At 40.7% G+C, this 18,177-nt stretch overlaps 3 protein-coding genes and 2 long non-coding RNA genes across 5 annotated transcripts in view; 3 read left to right on the forward strand and 2 right to left on the reverse strand.

Annotated features, from left to right (window-relative positions):
* The window catches only part of LOC135336422 (mucin-3B-like), a 39,348-nt gene that overhangs the window by 1,081 nt on the left and 20,090 nt on the right, over window positions 1-18,177 (forward strand). The gene's annotated exons all lie outside the window — the stretch shown is intronic.
* LOC135336663 (uncharacterized) lies at window positions 4,304-6,380 on the forward strand. Its single transcript, XR_010394884.1, has 3 exons — window positions 4,304-4,371; window positions 4,818-5,087; window positions 6,219-6,380. It is a non-coding gene; the product is annotated as an uncharacterized LOC135336663 (long non-coding RNA).
* LOC135336617 (uncharacterized) lies at window positions 6,944-8,888 on the forward strand. Its single transcript, XM_064532487.1, has 4 exons — window positions 6,944-7,107; window positions 7,189-7,264; window positions 7,325-7,437; window positions 8,529-8,888. The coding sequence occupies exons 1-4, from the start codon at window positions 6,985-6,987 to the stop codon at window positions 8,736-8,738; spliced, it is 522 nt and encodes a 173-aa protein (XP_064388557.1). The 5' UTR covers window positions 6,944-6,984; the 3' UTR covers window positions 8,739-8,888.
* Window positions 10,017-17,381, reverse strand: LOC135336464 (soluble scavenger receptor cysteine-rich domain-containing protein SSC5D-like). Its single transcript, XM_064532266.1, has 8 exons — window positions 17,241-17,381; window positions 14,765-14,960; window positions 14,058-14,221; window positions 13,759-13,954; window positions 12,164-12,321; window positions 11,881-12,076; window positions 11,549-11,697; window positions 10,017-11,160 (listed from the first exon to the last, which is right to left on the reverse strand). The coding sequence occupies exons 1-8, from the start codon at window positions 17,296-17,298 to the stop codon at window positions 10,250-10,252; spliced, it is 2,028 nt and encodes a 675-aa protein (XP_064388336.1). The 5' UTR covers window positions 17,299-17,381; the 3' UTR covers window positions 10,017-10,249.
* LOC135336661 (uncharacterized) lies at window positions 12,624-13,732 on the reverse strand. The gene is made up of 2 exons (XR_010394882.1): window positions 13,249-13,732; window positions 12,624-12,947 (listed from the first exon to the last, which is right to left on the reverse strand). It is a non-coding gene; the product is annotated as an uncharacterized LOC135336661 (long non-coding RNA).

Here is an 18,177-nt window from a genome sequence, read left to right on the forward strand (position 1 = left end):
AGAACTATGCAATCAGCATGTGCTGTTTCTGAGAAGTGTTGCTAAAAATAATTCATTTCTCTAGAATGTATACTCCAGCTATAATGACGTCATATTAACTGTGACGCTACGATTACGCTATTACACCCATAGAACATGTAGGCCCACCACCTCTTAGTTTACCTGCATAGTAGAATAGTGGCCTTATAGTGATTCATTACTGAGTTATTATGTGTATTATAGAAACAACATTTTGGAAGTTAATGCTGAAGTGCACTATACAAAGTCAGGGTACGAGTAGTATAAACAGTTGCTTGCAAAATTGCAGGCAACTTGGTTGCATACAATTAACAGTTGCAGGCAACAAATTGCCTGAAAGTTGCCTGCATGATGTACGTATGGTGGCGGTGGTCTATAGCCTATAATAATTATGCTTGTATATATATATATATGTACGTATACCGTATATGCTTGATCAGGAGCCGCGGCTACTAAATGTTTCATTTGGCTAGCAATTAAGGGAGGCTACTATTTGAGTGCGGCCTTTATACAAGAGCGGCCTCTGATCGAGCATATACGGTATGTGTCTTTCTCTCTTCTTAGAATTCAATGGCAGCTGTGAATTAGATCTTGATTTGACCTGGAGTATAGAGTGGCCAAACACACCCAGCGGCTCAACTAGCACACAGCAATGTCCTGGAGGAAACTCTACTGGTAAGGTCAAATTGTACGAATATAAATGTGTTGAGGCATACGTGCATGTATTTCATACTAACTGGATTGTTAGAGTGTACGTAGGTGCCAGTATTCAATGCAGTTGGCTACGTCCTGTGAGGATGTTGCTAAAGTGCATCTATTATCGCGTGCTGTAATACAAAATAGGCTTCTACCATGTGGTGTTATAAGTTTAACTCTTTTCTCACTTGTTCTTTGTTATGCATGCAGGCCAAGCAACAAGGCTCTGTAATAGTGACGGAGAATGGGAGAATCCGAATGTATTAAGCTGTCAGCAAATGGAGTTTATGGAAATAGAAGTTCAGGTGAGACTAATTATGCATGCAGACAGCAATAATTGGCGTGCATTTGCATATATGCAGTAGTGTAATATGTAGAAGGGGAATATTAACTTCTCAGTTCGAGCATGTACTCCTGCACATATTCTGTGTTACCTTCATTTATTTAGAGTAGCTTACATAATTACAGTCATGTATCCCGTATACTGTACGCATATATACGCACTTGTTATTATAGTACATGTATCCCGTTACTTTACGTATTATAATTATACACACCTGTTTCTGTATAGGCCTCTGACCTTCTGTCTGGCACCCTGGACTCTGCTACTATTGTAGAACACGGTAGTGATCACTCAGCAACTAGAAGTGATCACTGAAGTTGATACCACTCCACTGCTGCCCTCCTCCCTCAACACGACTAATCAAGTGTTGACTGCTGTTATTAATGCCCTGGAACAAGTGGGAAATGATACAGTAACCACAGTAACCAATGAGGTTAATAATAAAAAAGCAAACAAATATATCCTAGCTGTAATTAATGATTGTTTCATACTTTTACAGCTTATTGTGGATGTCTTCAGTAATATCTTGGAGAGAAATAACTCAATAACTTGGATGGCTTTGCAAGAAGTAAATTTCATTCAGGCATAATTTATATAATTATGTTAATTTGTATAATTATATACATGTGCGTCCCAGAATACAGGAGGTAGTCAAGTGCTTCTCAGCAACGTGGAGAGGTTTAGTGTACTGATGGCTCGCTCTCAGAGTGGAAATGGCTTAACTGAGCCTGTCAGAATATCAAGGCCCAATTTAATTAATATAGGTGAGCTTTGGTTTGTGTGTTTTACCAAAAACAATACGCATAAATTTGCCTATACATGCATGCTTGCATATATAGAGAGTATAGCTAATTATTGATTTTGCTTTAATCTGTTTGACATGCAGCGATTTCTGCTAAGCTGTATGATGGATCTCAAATGGATGAGCTCAAGAAGGACCTAACATTCCCTCAACAGGAAGATTTGGCGAACTATTCCTTTTCAGCGTTTGTTCCCGCTCAGATAAGTATTCCTCCAGGGTTTCTACAAGAGAGGCTGAGTCAGAAAAATGGTATATAGTCGCTATTTTTATACTATCACAGACTCCCTCTAATAATTCTACTATCCTCTTGTAACATTTATTTATTCATTGCATGAAAGTAGAATGCCTGTCTATATGTTCATGATCATACGATGTATATATGGGTCTCATAGGGCACTGGAAATTCGTATATATATGTGTATACATGTATATAGGCCTTTATTCGAGTGAGCGTTTGCAGTGTGCTCATTTTTATACACACAATTGACATGCAGGTAGTAGCCTACCGGTTTCGTTCATCCTGCTTCAAACCTAGAGGCTTTCCTTCCCTCCTCTGCTCGTGGACTAGATAACAACACTGGAAGTGCTTCAGTGGTAATTTCCTCCCAGGTCGGAGATAGGGGCTTCACTGGTGCATCTGTATCTCTCAAAGAATCTCCGATCCTCTTAAATTTCAGTTTTCAATCTGTCCAAGTAAGTTGCTATAGTACTCACAGAGATTGAGTGTTACTAACCGAGTAGCCACATATACTTAACATATAATTATAACCCTGCCATAATATAATTATTATGGTGGCCTGAGAATGTCAATGACTCATAACAGTGTCTCAGCTACATAGTGTATAATAAGGTTATCGTCAAGTTCTGCAAGTTAATGCAACTAACCAAAGCTATATATATTATTGTGCAAGTGTTTGTGGATAAAATCGAGTCATTTCATTGGGAACTCATTCATGCAAGTACCGGTATTAACACTAATCAATTCATGCATGCATGACTACACACATTTCTGATTATATATATTCAAAGTTGCTTACTTCAGGTTAATGAAAGTACAGTTCAGTATCATTGCGTTTTCTGGAATTTCTCAAATCCGTAAGTGAATTGCTCACTAACAGTATTGCTCTGATTAGCACACAATATATATACTCATGCAGTCTCAAACCTGGCTGCTAGAGTAGAATGCACCTGTATAATTATAATCTCAACTATATACCAGATCATTGAGTATCAGTATCATATTTATCGCAACCACTATAAGTTAAATTGAGGTTTTTTCAGTGTTGGAAACGGAGGATGGATTACTGATGGAGTGAACACTGTGGGGAATGCTTCAGATGGAGCCGGCAGGAGTACTGTTAATTGTACAAGTTCTCATCTAACCAGCTTTGCAGTACTCTTCACTGCTGTTAGAACGGTACCAAAATGGCATTAAAAATGAACGCAATTTTGGGGGGTTCAAAGTCTAGTTTCCAAGCCCTTTTCGTGTCTCATAATATTCGGCAAAAGTGAAAATGATTATCCTTCAAATGCAAAATGTTCATATATATAATTATAGGTCTAGGATTCATGCAGTGCAGTGCATGCATGCATGCATGGTTAAACCCTATAGTTTCAGATACTATATTTGATTTCTGCAGAATGAAACCAGAGGAGATGAATTTGCTCTTGCTGTGGTGTCCTATATTGGCTGTGCTATCTCTATCATCAGTCTTCTGATTGCTGTCATCTTCTATCTCGTCCAAGGGTGAGAAATCATGGACACTTTGCATGCATAATTATATAGAGGTTTGGTATAACAGCTATAGAGAACCTTTCCTCACTAAAACTATATACGTGTGAGTTGTACTTCAGTGAATACTAAATGTGGTCATTCAGTGTGTTTTCTCGCTTTATATCATACAAATTACTTCCTCTCTGCCTTACATTAATTGTAGGAAAAAGTTGCTTATACTTCAGCCAAAGTCCACAACTTTGTTCATCTGAATCTCTTTATTTCCATGCTTCTATCCTATTCTGTTTTTGTTGCTGGAGTGAGTGCTGCCGTCGGCGATACTGTGAGTCTAAGTTGTATAGTGACAAAAAGCACAAATCAAGTGTTTGTGCAGCTGATTTTGGGTACTAATGTGTGCATGTCAAGTTTTTACTATACAGTCATAATTAAATCGTTGCACAATAATAATAGGTTGGGTGTGCGTTTGTTGCTACTCTACTGCACTACTTGTTCCTGTCAAGTTTCTGCTGGATGTTGTGTGAGGGAGTGATACTCTTAGACTACGTGCTGTTGTGTGAGAGGTTGTTCATGTTCAGTTGGGTTGCAAAGACATGGTGGTTCTTTCTACTCCTCGGTTATGGTGAGTATATGAATGCCCATGCCATATTAAATTTATTAGCTATACAAGCAAATCAACGATCAACTAATAATGAATTGCTTGCCTCGTATAGTGACTCCTATTCCAATAGTTGCTGTAACAGTGGGCATCAGGTGGCAGTACTATGAAACCCTTGATGTGTGAGTTTGCATGGCGTACAAATTGGTACTCTATATATATGTATATAGATAATCCGCTTGCATGCATGAGTATATCACATGCAGCTAGCTACATATATATAATGAAAGCACCACAGGTGCTGATGCCTCGGTGGAGATGCCAAAACTATTATTATAATAGCTTTTATACACAGTCAAGATGAACATTTTTGCATTGCTGCATGCAAACTCAAAGAGTGGGTATAATATTGATCGACCATGATTGTTGTTAAAACGATCGATGCCAAAGGTTCAAGTCTAAAATTAATGGTTGCATCAGCAGAGCCTTGCAGCTCTCTTCTCACTCTTGCAGCTACCAATAGCTAGCATTCTAGACACACAAATACACTACCGTATACCTCGCCGCTTGCGCATGCGCATCGAGGCATAATAATGAAAGGTAATTAGTGTTGTTGCAATATCTTCAGCTGTTGGTTGCCACTGGCAGAGGGAACTATTTTCGGATTTATTGTGCCAGTTCTTGTCATTATGTTGGTGAGGAGATATTGTATTCTAGATCTTATCTACGTGTGTGCCGAGAAGTATAAATTGTGATTATGTGTACAGTCATGCATGATATGTCGATAATTGTTATATACTTCTCTTTCACAGATTAATTTTGTATTCATTGTCATTGCCTTGAGAGGAATAGTAGGTAGGAAAGGCTTTCAGTGTGGAAAACAAAAAAGTAGTGCAAGGTACGTATACTTATCAGTATACGGCATAGCGGGTATATTTCGAGGGTATAAACTTTCGCGGAATGACCGTTAGAAATTTTGATTTTCACGGAATAGCAGCCTTTTACAGCATGCATACATGCATGCGATATTAAATTTGTGGGTATAATTCTCGCGGTACATGCTTAAATCAGCGAAAACTGTCGAACATTTATACCCTCAAAATAATAATTATACTCGCTTATTACAGTACTTGCATGCTCAGAATTTATATTGTATATAATCATTATTATGCCGAGTACCTTCTTCAGAAAAGAGCTTGTCTAGGCCTAGGTATTCGTCCGCATCCATTCTTTCGGTTAGTTTTTGAAATGAACCTAGCAACTAAACTCGTTAGATACTGTTTAGTCAGTATCTATGGGAATTATAAGCCCGCAGGCACTCGTAGTATCCTCGCTTCGCTCGGGATACTACAGCAGGCCTTTGGGCTAAAAAAGTCTGATGTAGATACTTGCTAATTTGCTACCATAATTAATTCCGTTGCCATACTATTGCTATGTGCAATATGCAGCATAATGCACTGAATCTCACATTCTGCACTGCATCTCATATTCTGCACTGACCATGCACAAAGCCTTACAGTAAAAATACTTAGTTTTTATATTTTTATACTTAGTTTTTATACTGTCCGCCGCTTAAACGTAGTCCTAGGACATAGTCACTGGTTGGAGGCATTGTCAGAGTTGGGGAGTGGCTTATTGCAGCAGAGTTTGAGGTGAGGCTGCTCGAGTTGCTCTGCAGCTTTGCCTTTAGGTCAGGGGTGTTTTACAGCAGCGTTGAGAAGAGAGAGTCTTTTTACACCGTTCGGGGGGGTGGGGCTGCTTTACTCTTGTCTAGCATCGAGCGAGGAGCCCAACGTTTTGTAGGTCAAGCCATTCGTCGTGCCAATGACAGCAATCTTGAATGGTCAGATACTGGTGTCTTTGAGTAGAGATGCAAGTAGCTGGGACCAGTAATTTTTGTAGAAGCTGTGTGTGGACAGGTGTAATTTGTGTTGCTCGGGATATATAACACGTGCATGCACTCGCGGGATGCATGCATGGTGTATATTGCACTCAGCCACATAAGAAGCATTATATGCATTTATTTCAGATACATTTTACTGGCCACTGTTGTCCTTTTTCCTCTCCTTGGTCTAACTTGGCTATTTGGTCTCCTCATGATCGCTGACCGATCGCCTGTCTTTAACTGGCTCTTCACAATACTCAATTCACTTCAGGTATGTGTATCGTGCACATAATAATTACGGCACTCGTGCATGCATGCACTCTGTTAAAAAAGACCAATTTTGCAGGGTGTGGCTATACTATTCATTCCTGTAATCAGGAGATATTATAAAGACGAAGTTTTCAGGAGAGAGGTTAATTGATGGTATATATAGATGCATATGTGTGCAAAATGAGTCATAATTTTACCACACTGTATCCAGCACGGTATTACATTACTTTTGTCCCATGCAGGACTTGGAGGATGTGGTGGTTCCTGAACCTCCTGCTACAGATGATACAGGTTGTTTGGATAATTATGCATTGTGAAATAGTTCATCACCACATGCAGGAGAATACTTGCTACCACTAGATGAAGTGATGAATGCAGTCTACGAAAATCACTGCTGACTGGTACAGTCTGGCCATACAGCTGGACATTGACTACAAAACTAGAAAGGTGTGTGCAAGAAATCTCAACTGATACAATAGCTAGCTCTAAGCTACAATCATGTAATCATAACAAAATAAAGTTCATTATACCACAATAATGACCCGTTAGTTAAGAGTGGGTTTGCTAACCACAGTTCCTTTTTTGTCATGTCCAGGTCATTGAGCGTGATTACTCATCGGCAGAACTTAGGTTCTATGTCATGTTGCAGCACTGGGTAAGGAGACCCTCCCCTCCTCCCTCTTGGCCGGCCCTCATTAAAGCAGTAAAGGGCCCCGTTATCAAACGAGCAGACATTGCAGCACACATGATAGAGAAACATCAGGTATCATTTATGTTGTATAATTGTATATACATGTGTGTACAGTATATAGTGCCTTAACTATATATACTCCTGAATGTGTAGGATGTGCTGGGCATATCTGGAGATGATGAATTATCTATTCCCTCTCTGGTTTATCAAAATATATTTGTTCTAAAAGGTGTGTACCGAATGTATTTGCAGTATAGTAATTATAGCTTGAATTGCTTGCTATATGCAGAGCCACTCGGTATGGACCAGCACTTGAAGGTGGTGAGAGAGGCCACCTGGGAAGCAAGAGCCGAATGGCGGTGTCTGGGAGAACAGTTGGGAGTAACCATGGGGAAATTAGAGGTGAAGAATTCTTCCCTAATGTGCTATAATTTGTATTTACAGTAGACTCTCGTTAATCCAGTCACCCTTGGGACAGTGCAACTTGGTTGGAATAGCGAGGTGGCTGTTTTCAGAAAATAGCTGCGGCTAAAAAACCAACCTTACCGTGACTAGTCTAATCATTCTGCTCTCTATAAGTGTTCATTTGCCAAATCATACCCAAAACATCATATCTGGCCGTAATAAACGTATTTGTTGCCCAGTGAGTGGGCAGATCAAAGCAATCCAGTGCTCAGTATATGGCATGTTGCATCACTGCCATGGCTACCATATATTGCACTGCATAATGCACTGGATTATATGCACTTGCACTGTGTGTAAATGCAGTAGATTTCTTTAAGTGATATTCATTTGGGACTTATGCCCCACCATCCCACCCAATAACTCATTTGGTTCCTTTTATAGGCTACTACTTTTATAACTACTAGTGGGAAAAAAACCTAAAAATTTTACTATGGAATTCAGCAAAACTGATGAATACACTAAATTCCTTCAAAACACATGTCTTTTATTACGATTTATATGACCAGTCAGATGAGTTTAACGTCATTGGGCAACAAGTTAGTTATTGCAGGCGCCCTCGTGCAACATGCCATATATTGCACTGGATGACATAACCCTCGGCCCCGAGGGCATTATATTGCTCCAGTGCAATATATGGCATGTTGCACTCTGGCTGGGCAATAACTAATACATAATAACCTATAGTTTGGGGCAGCCAGCACTGGCCATGCAGTATACGAAATAGCGAGTGGCCGCATTTCAGGGCGAGTTTTGCGCAGTAAACATAATTATTGCTAGCGATCCGTGTCAAACCAAATGGCTGGTATATCGAGGTGGCCGTACTTCTTCAGAGAGCCGGAATAGCAAGACTCTACTGACTCGCATGATGGTATCCACGAGTACACATTTTTGCGATTCATAGAAATAGCAGAAATTAATACCACGAAAATATGTCACCTTATAAAGGTATAGTCAGTATTATCCCACTCATGTAATGACATGATGGTAGAGTTTTTATAGACAGATCATGCTATGATTTTTTCTCACAGGCGATTCAGCATAACCATCATCATGTAAGTGGAGCGTGTTTAACTGCCATGCTTGAGCACTGGTTGACCCAGACCGACCCTCCCCCCTCCTGGTCCGCTCTCATTGAGGCTCTCAGATCCCCTACTCTTGGTCTGTGGGACATTGCCAATGAGATTGAGACTTACAATAGACAAGTGCATGAATACATGCATTGTCGACAGAGTTATTAATTATTTTCGATGTCATTTTCTCCGACTCTATTAGAACATATATATACTGTACGTGTTATTTTTTTGGTTTGTATTCTTGTTTGTTAGAAAATACAGTATAACTATAATTATATGTATATAGCTATAGCTATACATAATTATTATATTAAATATCAGTCAATTTGATTATTATTGTGATGAAATGAATAATATCAGTACATGCATACATGCATGGTGCATCGAGTACTGTTTTGGGCCAGAATTTAATGACCAGACTTGTTGCAACTACTTTAACGAGAGTAGTTGTGTCGAAAACTTCCCTCTAGGTCAAGTATCTGGTACCAACTTTGTATGTGGTGAGTTTGATTAACATGAATTGATGGAATTAACGTTTTTTGCAGGATGTTCAACACTGAATGATGCAAATGGAGAGTTTTCGTATAGTAATGATACAGACCTTGGTAGTGTGGCCACTCTAATTTGTACACGTAAGTAGCTAGCGTGTATATATGCTAATTAAGTCCATTCTTTCCAGCTCTCTGTATGCATGTGGTGTTGCCCTTATTGGTTGATGGAGACATTTCCTACACTGACCCCCCCCCTCCCCCCCCCCAACAAACTTGAAGCTGGCACCGAAGCAAACTTCCCCTGCAACATATGATTCCTGATAGATCCTGAGAATGGACATACAAGAACATGTCTGACTAGTGGAACGTGGTCGGGCAAGAGTCCAACATGCAGTGAGTTTATACTGCATATCAGGCATATCATACTAGTAAAGCTGTGTTTATTTTGTTTGTGGTTTTTTGCATTTTCTATAAATGTAAGCAACACTATAAGACAGTATGTGGTGTTTGGTACATGCATGCATCTTTGTATTCCTGCTGTAGCCTGTGAAGGAGGCTAATAAATTATATCATGTAAGGAACATATCATACCAAGGGCGGTCAATACACCTTTGATCATACCCAGGAGAAAACCTGCTGTTCCACAGCAAGCAACTCATCATTTCATGGTAATTTTCTTGGGCACGCCCCCCAATTTTATTTATCATGTAAAGTCTCTTTATAGAAGTGTATTGCAATTTAGTACAGTGTTTAAAATAATACGGTATACGGGTATAGTGAAAATGAAATACGTGTAGTCTAGATAATTAATAGTGAAAGTGAGTCTCATGCACGACACCGATTACTGCACATGCACACTAAACTGTTGCAGAGTTGACAGGCTGCTAAGGGCTTGTTGTACTTAATAATAGCTAGTGAGGTACTAGGTAATCAAAATAATTCAACAGTCAGCCAAGCAAGCAGAACGTGTTATAAGTAAAAAAAAGTGCATATACAGTGTAGCGATGTGGTTAGCATTTGTTATAGATCTATCTATACATCTTATACAGCATGCAGACACTACACTATCAGCATATATATCACTATCAGCTAAAGTCGATTCTCTACTTGTGCGGTGGGTAGTCCCCATATACATGCATGAACTTAGTCCCGATATGCTGGAGGCAAGTACTGAGCAGAAGGTGGTTACTCAGTGGGGTACTGAGCAGGGGGTGGTTGTCCAGTGGGGCACTGAGCAGGGGGTGGTTGTCCAGTGGGGTGCTGAGCAGGGGGTGGTTGTCCAGTGGGGTACTGAGCAGGGGGTGGTTGTCCAGTGGGGCACTGAGCAGGGGGTGGTTGTCCAGTGGGGTGCTGAGCAGGGGGTGGTTGTCCAGCGGGGTGCTGAGCAGGGGGTGGTTGTCCAGCGGGTTGCTGAGCAGGGGGTGGTTGTCCAGTGGGGCACTGAGCAGGGGGTGGTTGTCCAGTGGGGTGCTGAGCAGGGGGTGGTTGTCCAGCGGGGTGCTGAGCAGGGGGTGGTTGTCCAGCGGGTTGCTGAGCAGGGGGTGGTTGTCCAGTGGGGTGCTGAGCAGGGGGTGGTTGTCCAGTGGGGTACTGAGCAGGGGGTGGTTGTCCAGCGGGGTACTGAGCAAGAGGTGGTTGTCCAGCGGGGTACTGAGCAGAGGGTGGTTGTCTAGTGGGGTATTGCTGAACAGCAAGGGGTGGTTGTCCAGTGTGGTACTGAGCAGGGGGTGGTTGTCCAGTGGAATCAGGGGCTGGGGGTTGCTGAGGGTAGGACGTGTGATACTGAGGGTCGGCATATTGTCCAGTCGGGTAGACAGCCACTGGTTGCATATTTTGAGGGGGGGTTTGTGGGGAATAGGGAGGAGTTTGATCCGTGGGTTGCTGCATGGGATAGGCTGGATCTTGTGTATTTGACGCAGTGACTACATCTGTCGACGCAGCATTATTGATTAGGGGAGTACTGCGTGCGTAGAGAGCCAGACGACGTCTTCTCCTTATTAAACTACGGACCAAGAAGACAATCAAAACTGTGATGATGATGATCGGAATAGGAATAGTCACTATAAGAGCGATCGTGTTGCCGGATATTAATAAACCTGCATAAAATAGTAATAGCTACATGCAGTATGCAATATCAGCGTCGATAAGCATGTATATCCAGTTTGAATATATACGTAGAACCTCGATTATTCGGCCCTCCATTATCCAGAACCTCGATTATCCGGCTTGGCAATTATCTTTTTTAGAAAATGGGCGTGTCACTTAAATGCGCATGCGCATTGCAGCTGTTACTATGGAGACAGGCCTGTGGCACAGCTGTTTATCAATTAAGTAGGTGAATCAAGGCGTGGTTTATCAGGCCTGCCTCTGGAACCAAGGTGTTTGGAATCGGGATAATCGAGGTTACGCAATAATTAATTCAGATAATTCGGAGCTAAAAAAAGTCTCAGCCATTACTGTATTGATAATTATAGTGACTCTTACCTGCAGTACAGAACAAGGCCACATCTTCTGAATGGCTGCAATCTTCATCTCCAATAGGGTTAGCAAAACAATCAATGAGTTTGCTCTCAATTCCTGAGCAACGAAGCTCATCCAGCCATGTCCGCGTGGTTGATGAAGCTTGGGAAAAACTATAAATAGGAATAAATCATTATGCACAAGTCAAGCTGTATAATTATAGACAATAGAAGCTTGGTACAAACTGTATACAATTTCTTCAAGTGGATAATTCGATAGTCAGTGAGTTAAAGGGCCGGCTATGCTATACTTATAACATGACTATACTATTTTCTGATGAGCTTATACACACTCACCCTAGTGTTCCAACTGTTCCGTATCGAGTGTAGGTTGAGAACCCTAGTTGACGACAAGCCACTCTTGCATCATTTGAGCCGAAGCTGTCCTGACACACTGTCCCCCATTGTCCACTGTAATAGATCTCCAGTCTGCCAGAGGAGCCTCCAGTTAGACTAAAGCTGCCTACCAGCCTCAGGTCTCCACTTGAAGGGCCTATATAAATGCATTGCATGGCTATAATTATTGATGGCTAATCGGAGTGTAACAATGCTATACGCACTATTCGTACTCATTTCTTACTTGCAGTTCTTCCAGTGCAGATCAAGGCTACATCTTCTGAATGGCTGCAATCTTCAACTCCAATAGGGTTAGAAGGACAATCAATGAGTCTGTTCTCACTTCCTGAGCAACGAAGCTCGTCCAGCCATGTCCGAATGGTTGATGAAGTTTGTGAAAAACTATAGGAAATCATTATCATAACTATTACACAAGGTCAAGCTGTATATAAAGAGAAAAGAAAGTTCGACGTGATTTCATTGAAACTTGGTACAAACTGTATACATTTCTTCAACATGGATATTTCAAGTAAGTCATGAAAGGCTACACTCTAAAAACGTTGGTGTGCCCAGCACACCAAATTTGGTGTGCCACATTTGTCCCAATACACACACCAGTTTTGGTGTGACGTGCACACCAAAATTTTAGTGTGCACGTCACACTACAATTGGTGTGACTGTCACACTTAAATTGGTGTGCTAGATTATTAACGGTGTGAGGGTCACACCTAAATTAGTGTGCTATTTCAGTACTGGTGTGAATTGCACACTGCCAAAAACAGGCCAAAATTGTACAAAAAGAATAATAAAAGTAAACTATTCTACAATGTCATACATGTTTGTTCTGTTTCTCAGTTCTGCTGTTTCTTCATCACAAGGACTTTGCATTTCTGTTTTCTTCAGGAGTATATTGCCTGTTCTGTTTCTTCATCACAAGGACTTCACTTCTGTTTTCTTCACGGGTATATTGTTTTGTGTTTATTCATCACCAAGACTTCATCTCTACGAGTATCCAGTTGTACTTGATTCTGCATGTCAAATACGTAAACATTTTCGATGTCTGTATGTGTTGGCATCTTAATAGTCATAAAAACATTTGTTATATCATCGTAGCTGCATACATAATGATAATTATCTTATGTCCCTACAGTGGTTCTGGAAACTATATCGTTGTTGGTGAACTCGGATGTAGCATACAATTCATAGCTCCATATATTATCTTGTACAAAACAATAATTATAGTGTTTGTCATAATGCAATATTTTGGTTTGGGTTGTTTGAGAATGTACGTGTATAATTATAGCAATTATAATTATTAAAAAAGCACACCATAAAAAGAGAATCCAGCACACCATTTTTAATGGTGGATCCAGCACACCGATATGACACACCATTTCAGAGAAAGCACACCATCAAAAGAGGTGTGAATCCAGCACACCAATATATGACACACCATCTTTAATGGTGTGAATTCAGCACACCAATTATGACACACCATCTTTACTGGTGTGAATCCAGCACACCAATTATGACACACCATCTTTAATGGTGTGAATCCAGCACACCATTCGTCAGTTGGTGCACACCAGTTTTGTTAGCACACCAAAGTGACACACCATTTTCAGGTTACCACACCAAATGACACACCTAATTCACAGCATGGTGTGCCATGCACACCTAAAAGTTGGCACACCATGCTAAAGGTGTGCACGTCACACCAAATTGTGTGGTGTGCCAGATATTTGGTGTGACGTGCACACCGCTGTTTTTAGAGTGTATATATATAGTTAACACGACTATAATTTTTTTTCTGATGAACTTACACATGCAAGTACTCACCCTAGCGCTCCAACTGTTCCGTATCGAGTGTAGGTTGAGAACCCTAGTTGACGACAAGCCACCACTGCCTCATCTATACCAAAGCTGTCATTACACACTGTCCCCCATTCTCCACTGTAATAGATCTCCAGTCTGCCAGAGGAGCCTCCTGTTTGGCCAAAGCTGTCTACCAGCCTCAGGTCTCCACTTGAAGGGACTATAAATAGCAATTCGGCTATAATTATTTATGGCTAATCGCGGAGTGTAACAATGCTATATATACGCACTATTCGTACTCATCTATATATAATTATACTTACCTGCAGTACTTCCAGTGCAGATCAAGGCCACATCTTCTGAATGGGAGCAATCTTCAACTTTGCCAATGAGAGTATTAGCAGGGCAATTAATGAGTCTGCTCTCAGTTCCTAAGCAACGAAGATCGTCCAGCCATGTCCGAGTAAATGATGAAGGTTGGGAGAAACTATATTATAGAAGGTAATGGTCATGTCTGCATGTGTCTAAATTTTGAATTGCACCAGCTACAGAAATTACAGTGTATAGCAATACCATGCATGCAGGAAGTAAATTATGACTGGGAGATATTTTATAGGAGTAAAGCAGCCCCACCCCCGAACACTGCAAAAACACTCTCTCTTAACAACGCTGCTGCAAAACAGCCCCACTCCGAACTCCTTCAACGAGTGGACTGGACAAGACTACAAAATTAGATGTGTACTGTAAGCCTGCAATGTGCTATGTGGCCTTTACTTTTGTAAAATGCCATATATATCATTCAATCCCTCCATGCTCTGTGGTCAGTCATGCAGTGCAGAATATGAGATTCAGTGCATTATGCTGCATAATATTATACATCACATAGCAACAGCATAATTATAAACTTTATTGACACTGTACAAACTCTACAATAAAAAGGAATACATTTCTTCAAGATGAACGATTCGATGGCAAGAAAGGTTAGTAAACACGATCACTGCATGAGTGATGAGCTTGTATACATACTCACCCTAGCGTTCCAACTGTTCCGTAATGAGCGTAGGTTGAGAACCCTAGTTGACGACAAGCCACTCCTGCATCATTTGGGCCAAAGCTGTCCTGACACACTGTCCCCCATTGTCCACTGTAGTAGACCTCCAGTCTGCCAGAGGAACCTCCTGTTTGACCTGAATTGCCTACCAGCCTCAGGTCTCCACTTAATTGTCCTTTTTATATGAAAGACACGAACATTAATACCACTGATGATTATATCTTCTCACGTATTACCAGTATAGGCCACACCCCTCCCACACACATAATGTATAGGTATTCATGCGCGAGGGCTGTATGTACGGCTGTATTTAGCTGCGCAGCACGAGGGCATGACCTCATAATCTACTTATAGTCATTCATCTTTCTTTACTAGACTACATAATGATTATATATATTGCAATTGGTTGCCTTTTGACCTCTGAGATCAAAGGAGGAATAGCAGTGCCAATAATTATAATTATGGCATATTGCAGTGGCGTAGCCAGGATTTTGGGAAGGGCAGGGCTCAAATTAGTTGAGCATAATTATAGGCACTGAATTTCATAGCATTTTATCTAAAAAAAAGGTCATCACTTTTCCTCAGCAGTAAGCATGCACATCAGATGGCCCTGCCCACATTTCCATTGAATGACATCATTCTAGTAACTATATATGCATGCAGTATACAGTGCAGAATAGATCGACAGATTGCAGTGATTCAAGCAAAGTTGGAGTTGATGGAGTACAAAAAAGGAGGGGGGGCTCTAGCCCCGTGAGCCCCCCTCTGCCTACACCACTGTATTGTACTGTGGTCAGTGGCATACCTTTCAGCTGCAGTGAAGTGCCCTAACTCCCACCCTAATTAACTGTCAAATCATTGCTTTTTTATAGTGCACACTGAATGAGATATTTATGGTTCCTGTGGGAAATTTATCACTGAGGCGGCAGCATAATTATGTATAATAAATTATGGTTTTAAGAGTATAGCTATATAGATAAGAGTAAGGTGTTGAACTGCTGTAGTAATCGTGGAACCGCATTTGCTTTGACATGCTTCACATCACTATTAAATTAATAAGTGCTGTTAAGTACACTGTGGTCTGTGGTTTGTAGCACTGAACTGCACAATCACAGCATGTGCGGTTTCTGGGTAGTGTTTCTAACATAGTACTGATTTCTATCAAGTGATGACGCAGGAGCAGGCAATTGCTATTACTAGCAGTTCAACACTCTTACTCTTATCTACTCTTGATGGTTTCGATGGAGTTACTATATAAATATTGTAATCCTAGCCACCAAAAACAGAACAAAAACGACCAAATTATCTCGTTTCTACTCATTCTATGCAGAAAATGGTTTTCAAGGCAACAAATTAGTTATTATTAAATGGCAATTCGTTCCCACATTGCTGTTTATTGGCCCGGTAGTAGATTGTGGTCAAGGGCCTTTATAGCCATGTAGTAACTATAGACTCTCGTTAATCCGGTCCCCCTTGGCCCAGGATAGAGTGCATGGCTTGGCCGGAATATAGCGAGGTGGCTGTATTTCCGGAAATAGCCGCGGCTTAAAAACGACCTTACCTTGAATCTAATCTAATTTTGCGGTTCTTGTCTCCAGGATACTGCTCTCTAAGTATAAAGTATAAGTGTAATCCTGCTAAACCATACCCAAAACGTCATATACGGCCGTAATAAATGTACATGGAAAACCTAGTTTGGGACAGCCAGCACTGGCCAATATACGGAATAGCGAGTGGCGGTACTTCAGGGTGAGTTTTGTGCAGTATAATTAAACATATAGCTAGCAATCCGTGCCAAACCAAATGCATGGCCAGTATATCGAGGTGTGCCCGTACTTTAGAGAGCGGGAATAGTGAGTCTATACTGTATTCATATAAAATTTAGTACTGCAAATAACCACTATAAAAGGGATGTAAGTCCAAGGGCAGTGGGTGGTACTTTAGGTGAAAAATTACCCTCTTTGATTGATATTGCTGATACCACATCCTGGTAATATCTTTGATGTGTTCTGTCAGTAGACGATAAGAAATCTTAGAAGTTTATAGGGTTTATAATCTTCAGCATTGCTAATACTTTTGTTTTTCAGAATGACTTAATGATCTAATTGTAGTTATATATACGAGTAACAAACACTCCAGGACAGAAACAACACCTGTAGCTATACAGAATATTCTATATACGAAGTACGCCAGATCTCGCTCAAATTCATACCAGTCTACTAGTCATGCACACAACATCACAGTAGTTAGAACAAGATGGTACCAAGTTTGACATTCACAATTCATTATACTTATAGCGGGTAATTTTCGTGAAATGACGCAATGCAGTGCAGGCAGTTATGAAATTGTTTACTCACGAAAAGCTTAATATGTGGATGGGTGTAAAAATGGTTAAATGGGTGACTGGTTTTGTAGGCAGAAGCAGTCAAATTATAGCCAATTCATGAGAGCTCACCTCCAACAGCCCAAACCAGGTTTAGGAAAGTGACTGACTTCCACAGCAAGCAACTCATTCTTGGCAATGCTTCTTACAAACTCAGTACAGCGTTACTGCACTGTAGGGTAATGACAATTCTGTCCGGAAATAGCCAATTTACCATGCACATGTGCACTAAACTATTGTAGAATCTCCTCTGTATGGATCTAGTCGTCCTATCTGCGCTCCTGGTAGTATCAAGGGCTTATATTTGTGAAGAGAGAAGAGGGTATGCAACTCAGGCTATTCTCAGACTCAGCAAAATTCGCTTGTTATCCTTTTTCCTGAGGCAAGAGATGAATGTAAATGTCAACTGCCAAGTACACGCAAGTATATGCAAGTATATATAATAGGCTGGCTGGTGGCGGCTGCTCTACTACTAACTCTGTACTCCTCTGTGCACCATGAGTTTAATAACAATGATTGCTCAGTATTAGGCCTAAAGCTTGCTATGTATAGCAGGTCAAGGTCTCCGTTTGTGCATGTAGTACTACGGTATACCATTCAAGACCATTATCCAAATATACGACACCTTCAAGCTTAATTAAAACAGGGGCATTTACTTTTTTATGCACATTCAGTCAGGTGGCCAATGACGCGTTTTAATGAAGACCATTCTTCTCTATCATCACTTTAAACGAATGTACTGCGGTGTGTTTTAACCTCTTGTCTGCATGCATGAGTACTGATGGTAGTCAACGAACTGCTCCTCCTAGTTTTTGTCTCTAGTCCTATATAGTTGTTCTGTTATCAGCCAGTTGTTGTCATTATGTTAATGGATATTTGTACCATAATGTATGAGGTGCCGTTTGTCTCAAAACGGTGTAAAAGTGAGACATATATATATATGTCCATGAGTATATTTATATATGTCCATCATGGGTATTTATAAATGTCCATTTGGTATTTAGTGGGT

Source organism: Halichondria panicea, chromosome 5, assembly GCF_963675165.1.
Source record: "Halichondria panicea chromosome 5, odHalPani1.1, whole genome shotgun sequence".
NCBI lineage: Eukaryota > Metazoa > Porifera > Demospongiae > Suberitida > Halichondriidae > Halichondria > Halichondria panicea.